This window comes from Sapajus apella, unplaced genomic scaffold (assembly GCF_009761245.1).
Source record: "Sapajus apella isolate SASKATOON/1434 unplaced genomic scaffold, GSC_monkey_1.0 scaffold33, whole genome shotgun sequence".
Lineage (NCBI taxonomy): Eukaryota > Metazoa > Chordata > Mammalia > Primates > Cebidae > Sapajus > Sapajus apella.
Genome location: NW_022436973.1, coordinates 9,846,920 through 9,853,577, shown reverse-complemented (window position 1 = coordinate 9,853,577; position 6,658 = coordinate 9,846,920). Strand labels below are relative to the sequence as shown.

General features: G+C 49.6%; 1 protein-coding gene and 1 non-coding gene across 3 annotated transcripts in view; one reads left to right on the top strand and one right to left on the bottom strand.

Annotated features, from left to right (window-relative positions):
• Nucleotides 1-256: 256 nt before the first annotated feature.
• LOC116563075 lies at nt 257-363 on the bottom strand. The gene has a single exon (XR_004274210.1). It is a non-coding gene; the product is annotated as a U6 spliceosomal RNA (small nuclear RNA).
• Nucleotides 364-4,444: 4,081 nt separating this feature from the next.
• The window catches only part of CBFA2T2 (CBFA2/RUNX1 partner transcriptional co-repressor 2), a 138,705-nt gene continuing 136,491 nt past the window's right edge, over nt 4,445-6,658 (top strand). For both annotated transcript variants that reach the window (XM_032295232.1, XM_032295231.1), the window contains exon 1: nt 4,445-4,663. In XM_032295232.1, the coding sequence (XP_032151123.1) occupies nt 4,630-4,663 (34 nt within the window). In that variant the 5' untranslated portion in view covers nt 4,445-4,629. The remainder of the gene's footprint in view (nt 4,664-6,658) is intronic.

Here is a 6,658-nt window from a genome sequence, read left to right as displayed (position 1 = left end):
CGATCTCGGCTCACCGCAACCTCCGTCTCCTGGGTTCAGGCAATTCTCCTGCCTCAGCCTCCTGAGTAGCTGGGATTACAGGCACGTGCCACCATGCCCAGCTAATTTTTTGTATTTTTAGTAGAGACGGGGTTTCACCATGTTGACCAGGATGGTCTTGATCTCTTGACCTTGTGATCCACCCGCCTCGGCCTCCCAAAGTGCTGGGATTACAGGCTTGAGCCACCGCGCCCGGCCCTCTTTTTTTCTTTTTTAATAAAATATGGAACGCTTCACGAATTTGCATGTCATCCTTGCGCAGGGGCCATGCTAATCTTCTTTATATCGTTCCAATTTTAGTACATGTGCTGCTGAAGCCAGCACGATATGTGTTTACTCTACTTTGTATAAGAACCCTGTGTTTTTTGTTTTTGTTTTTGTTTTTTTTTGAGATGCAGTCTTGCTCTGTCACCCAGGCTGGAATGCAGTGGCGCAATCCCGGTTCACTGCAACCTCCACCTCCCAGGTTCAAGCAATTCTCTTGCCTCAGCCTTCCAAGTAGCTGGAATTACAGGCACACTCCACCACGCCTGGCTAATTGTTTTGTATTTTTAGTAGAGATAGGGTTTCACCATGTTGGCCAGGCTGATCTTGAACTGCTGACCTTAAGTGATCTGCCCACCTCGGCCTCCCGAAGTGCTGGGATTACAGGCATGAGCCACTGCACTCAGAGAAATTATCATTACTTTTTTTGAGGGAGGGTCTTGCTGTCACCCTGGCTGGAGTGCAGTGGCTGGATTACAGCTCACTGCAGCCCTAACCTCCTGGGCTCAAGCAAATCCTCCTGCCTCAGCCTCCTGAGTAGCTGGGACTACAGGTATGCACCACTGTGCCTGGCTAATCTTTTCATTTTTTGTAGAAAGGAGGTCTTGCTTTGTTGCCAAGTATTGAATTTTTTTTTTTTTGAGACGGAGTTTCACTCTTGTTACCCAGGCTGGAGTGCAATGGCGCGACCTCGGCTCACCGCAGCCTCCGCCTCCTGGGTTCAGACAATTCTCCTGCCTCAACCTCCTGCGTAGCTGGGATTACAGGCACGCACCACCATGCCCAGCTAATGTTTTGTATTTTTAGTAGAGATGGGGTTTCACCATGTTGACCAGGATGGTCTCGATCTCTTGACCTCGTGATCCACCCGCCTCTGCCTCCCAGAGCACCCGGCTGAAATTATTTTTTGATAAGAGCATTGGAGAGATTTTCACAAAGAAAGGGAAATTTTATTTGGACTGTTTCCCCCATCGGAATTCCTTTCTGCATTTTAGTTGTGGTTTACACGCCCTTCCTGGGTCCAATCTCTGAGTAGATTGAGGCCTTCTATTGTGTTTTCCAAAAACGTTCTAGAGAGAACTTTCTTCATCAGTGTTCATGGCACTTTAAAGAGTATATGTATGAATATATGTTCTGGTTTTTTTTTTTGAGATGGAGTTTCGCTTTTGTTGCCCAGGTGCCATCTTGGCTCACCGAAATCTCCACCTCCTGGGTTCAAGTGATTCTCCTGCCTCAGCCTCCCAAGCAGCTGGGATACAGGAATGTGCCACCACGCCCAGCTAATTTTGGATTTTTAGTAGAGACAAGGTTCCTCCATGTCGGTCAGGCTGGTCTCAAACTCCCGACCTCAGGTGATCTGCTCACCTCAGCCTCCCAAAGTGCTGCGATTTCAGGCGTGAGCCACTGCACCCAGCCACATAGGTTTTTTTTTTTTTCTTCTTCTTTTTCTTATTTTTTTGAGTCTGATCTTATTTATTTGTTACTCAAAAAATCTTATTTCTGACTGGATTTAGACTTGGAAGTAGAGCTTGCAGAGAGTAGTCTGCGTCTCTTTGCAATTTGTTCCTGGCGCTTATCTTTAGCTTCCTTCATTCTCTTGGTCAAAAGTTTGGCATATTCTGCAGCCTCTTCCTTATTTTTCTGAGTTCACTGCTTCTTCAGAGCAATTAGCCGCCGTTTGTGCTGCAGGACATGTGGAGTCACAAGATGCTGAACCTTGGGTGCTTTGGTTCTAGGTTTCTTACCTTCTTTGTTTAAGGGATTTCTTACAATATGCTGGCAGATATCATCTTCTTTAGAGATTGAAAAACTTTCGGATTCTGCTAGCTCTTTTGGGCCCCAGGCAACAAGGCACCGTAGTATCAGTCAGTCCAAGAAGATTCTTCTTTCCTTTTTTCACAATAACCAAGTTGAGAATGTTCAGATTGGCATCTATGACCACATACTGATTTTTCTCTTTCATTCTCCAGTTCTTGTCTGTAACAGAAATGCCTCTTAGTAGCAGGCGGACACGGCCATGTGTTAAGACACACCACTGATTCAGGCCACAAAACCCTTCCAATCTCCACCCAGAGTGTGAGCAGCAACTTCTGTGGCCATACGTGTCTCATAAAAAGTACAGCGTTTGCGTTTATTGTCCACTTCAATGAGTTTCTGGAGGCCAGTGGCTGGGAAGGAGATGTCAGCTTCATTTTGAAGCAGCAGAACGCCTCCGAGGTGCCACAGAGTCTTTTTTTTTTTTTTTTCTTGAGACAGTCTTGCTCTGACCCAGGCTGGAGTGCAGGGGCACAATCTTGGCTCACTGCAACCACCACCTCTCAGGTTAAAGCCATCCTCCTGCTTCAGCCTCCTGAGTAGCTGGGACTGCAGGCACACACCACCACTCCTGGCTAACTTTTGCATTTTTAGTAGAGACAGGTTTCACCATGTTCGCCAGGCTGGTCTTGAACTCCTGACCTCAGATGATCTGCCTGCCTAGGCCTCCCAAAGTGCTAGGATTACAGGTGTGAGCCACCACACCCAGCCAATATATGCACATATGTTCTTATTTCTACATTTTGTCTTTTTTTCTTAGTCTGTTGCTCAGGCCAGAGTGCATTGGTGTGATCTCGGGTAACTGAAATCTCCGTCTCCCTAGCTCATATGATCCTCCCACCTCAGCCTCCTGAGTAGCTGAGACTACAGGCATGAGTGCACCATCACGTCTGGCTAATTTTTGTATTTTTTTGTAGAGGCAGGGTTTTGCCATTTTGCCTAGGCTAGTCTTGAACTCAAGCGATCCACCTGCCTTGGCCTCCCAAAGTGCTGGGATTACAGACATAAACCACCGTACCTGGCCTAAATTCTGTCTTTTAAAATTTGTTTTCAATACACTAGTAAAATACAAATGCATTCTGTATTCTAGGTGTGAGATATCTAAAATAATACTGAGAAACAAGTCTTTATTCTGTTTCTTTCTTTCTTTTTTTTTTTTGGACGAGTTTTGCTCTGTCACCCAGGCTGGAGTGCAGTGATGCGATCTCAGCTCACTAAAACCTACCCCTTCACCCCAGTTCAAGTGATTCTCCTGCCTCAGCCTCTCAAGTAGCTGGAATTACAGGCATGTGGCCACCACACCCAGCTGGTTTTGTATTTTTAGTAGAGACGGGGTTTCTCCATGTTAGTAAGGCTAGTGTAGTACTCCTGACCTCAGGTAATCCGCCCGCCTTGGCCTCCCAAAGTGCTGGGATTACCAGCATGAGCTGCCACGTCCAGCCTAATTTTTGTATTTTTTTTTTTTTTTTTTGGTACAGATGTAGAGATGGGGTTTCACCATATTGGCCAGGCTGGTCTCAAACTCTTGACCACGTGATCCTCCCGCCTCGGGCTCCCAAACTGCTGGGAATATAGGCATGAGCCACCGCGCCCGGCTGTATTTTTTGTATTTTTAGTAGAGACAGCGTTTCGCCACATTGGCCAGGCCTAGTGTCAAACTCCTGATCTCAGGTAATCCACCCGCCTCATTCTCTCAAAGTGCTAGGATTATAGGCGTGAGCCACCAAGCCCGGCATATTTTTTATTTTTATTCTTTTTAAATAGAGATGGTAGTCTCAAACTCCTGAGCTGAAGTGATTCTTCTTTGGCCTCCCAAAGTGCTAGGATTACAGGAATGGGCCACCGCGCCCAACAGTTAATATTATGATATTATGGTTATATACAACAACATAACATTATGATTATGAAATTTTGGGCACCTAGAACACTTTAGGCCAAAAAGGGGAGGAGGCTCGCTCGTAGACATGCGCAAAAGCCATCAGGCCGGCACCTGGAGAACTCAGGTGAGACGTTGCCACTCATTGTAATCCCGCCCGCTAGGACTCCACCCCGTGCCTGGGCCGCGGCCCTGGCCACACTGAGAAACCCAGAGCTAGAAAGTGGGCCGTGATCGTGACGAGCGAGCGTGACGCCGAGGGGACGGGTCTGAGAAGCAGGCTGCGCTGGGATACAGTGGTCGGTTCCCGCGGAAGGGGCGGGTCAGGTTGGGGGGCGGGGCTTAGTGGGAGCTGGTCTTGGGGCCGGGCTTCCGCGTGCGTTGGTCTGGCGGCGGGAGCGTGCGGCGGGGGCGTGCCCGACGGGCGGGGCGTGGCCAGCCGGAGGCGGGGCGGCGCGCGGCCTAACAGCGGCGGCGGCGGCGGCGGCGGTGGCGGTGTCTGCTAACTCGGCCGCTGCGGATCTTGCGGCGACGCCTGCGAGGGGCCCGGTCCGCGGGTCGAGGCGGGCGGCGCCTGCGAGGGACCCGTGTCGCGGGTCGAGGCGGGCCGTGCGCGGCGGCGGCGGCGCTCGGCGATGGTGGGCGTCCCTGGAGCGGCCGCCTTCCAGCGTAAGCCGGGCGTGAAGGCGGGCGGCCGAGGGGGCGTGTGAGGGCCTGCGGCTCCACAGGCGCGGGCTCCCGGGTTTCCCGGGCGCGGGGCCGGGAGTGGAAACTGAGGCCCGGAGCGAGGCGGCGGATCCAAGGTCACGCGGCGGGGCGGGCCTTCCCGGGCTCCCGAGGCTACCCCGTCGCTTCCTGCGCCGCCCGAAGGGTTCGGGGCTCAGTGTGAGAGAAACTGTGGGGGCCCGCGGCCTCGGAACCCAGGCCGTGCCGGCGTCCGTGGGACTTGCCTGCGGACGAGAATTATTTTGTTCTCTCGGCGCTGGGGCCACGAAGTCCGGCTCCTGGGAAAATACTACACCCGCCCGCTTTTGAGAGTTGGAGGAGAGGAGAATGGCCCCTCCGAGGGCCTGTTTGAGCGCAGGCTCAGGGGTTGGCTGCCTGGCTCACATGCCGGCTTGCCCATTTACAGGTTATGACCTTGGCTCTCCCGGGGCCTCAGTTCCCCCATCTGAAAAATGGGGGTGTGGAGTGGGTTACCTTCCACCCCCAGGGTTCTTGGGTTTAGTGAGGCCAGTAAAACGCTTGACACAGACCCTGGCACACAGAAAATTGTGAAAACTGTCATTATTGTAATGATGCATTATTAATCTCATCCTGTGTGCGCCGCACTCCGCAAGTCCGAAATTAGGCTCCAGCCGTGTGTTTAAGATTTTATTTTGTTGTGGTTAGTCCTGCTCCGTGATCCAATTGTTACTCTCACTTCCATTTCGCCATTCCAACATTTATCTAGTGTTCCTCCTCGATGTGTGAGATCCTTGGGGGAGGGGTGGCTTCTCTTTATAAGACAATAAAATTTTAATTGTTTTTCATTACTGTAGTTATAATAGCCAACATTTTTTTGAGAACCATTTTGCATTCAGTTCACTTAATATTTATTAAATCATCTGTTACAGTAGTTTTAAAATACCATTCCAGGCCCTAAGAATATAACAATAAACAAGATAGATCGAATGAGGGTTTTGAGGTTAGGAGAGGGGAGAGACACAGTAAATGCGGAAACAGATACACGTTTTGCATGTTTTTTTCTTGTTTAATCTTGTTGACATTCTAAGTGAGACATTATTTGAGGATGCCCATTTTGCAGAGGGTAACAGAAGGTACTCTTGAGTGCTCCTCTCAGAGCTAATGTTACTAAGCACATGAAAGGGAGGCTTTACGCCTCTTTTTTTTGTTTGGCACCCATTAAATGTTGGGTTGAAGATACAAAAAGTAGATATACCCATATTGCAGTTACTGCTTTTGATGGTTTGATCCATTGTTATTGAAATTTCCAACTAAAGAGGCAGATGGTGGTTACCCTTTTAGGCTTGCAAAGGTGCGGTATCTCAGTAAAATGAAAGGACTCTTTTTTTTTTTTTTTTTTTTGACGGGGGTGGCGGAGTCTGGCTCTGTCTCCCAGGCTGGAGTGCAGGGGCGTGATCTCGGCTCAGTCCAACCTCCACCTCCCAGGTTCAAGCTATTCTCCTGTCTCAGCCTCCCGAGTAGCTGGCACTACAGGTGCCGGCCACCATGCCTGGCTGTTTTTGTTTATTTATTTATTTAGAAGAGACGGGTTTTCACCGTGTTGGTCGGTCTGGTCTTGAACTCCTGACCTCAAGTGATTCACCTGCCTAAGCCTCCCAAAGTACTGGGATTACAGGTGTGAGCCACCACACCTGGCCAATTTTTTGTATTTTAAGTAGAGATGGAGTTTCACCTTGGTGGCCATGCTGGTGGCAAATTGATGACCTCAGGTGATCCACCCTCCTTGGACTCCCAAAGTGCTGGGATTACAGGCTTGAGCCACCGCGCCCGGCCTCACATTTCTTATATGTAGTTTTTAGTTTAAAATATGCCCCAAAGTACTTTTGTTTATGTTATGTAACTAAATTTTTGTCTCAGCCTCCTAGGTTCAAGTGATCCTCCTACCTCAGCCTCTTGAGTAGCTGGGACTACAGGCAT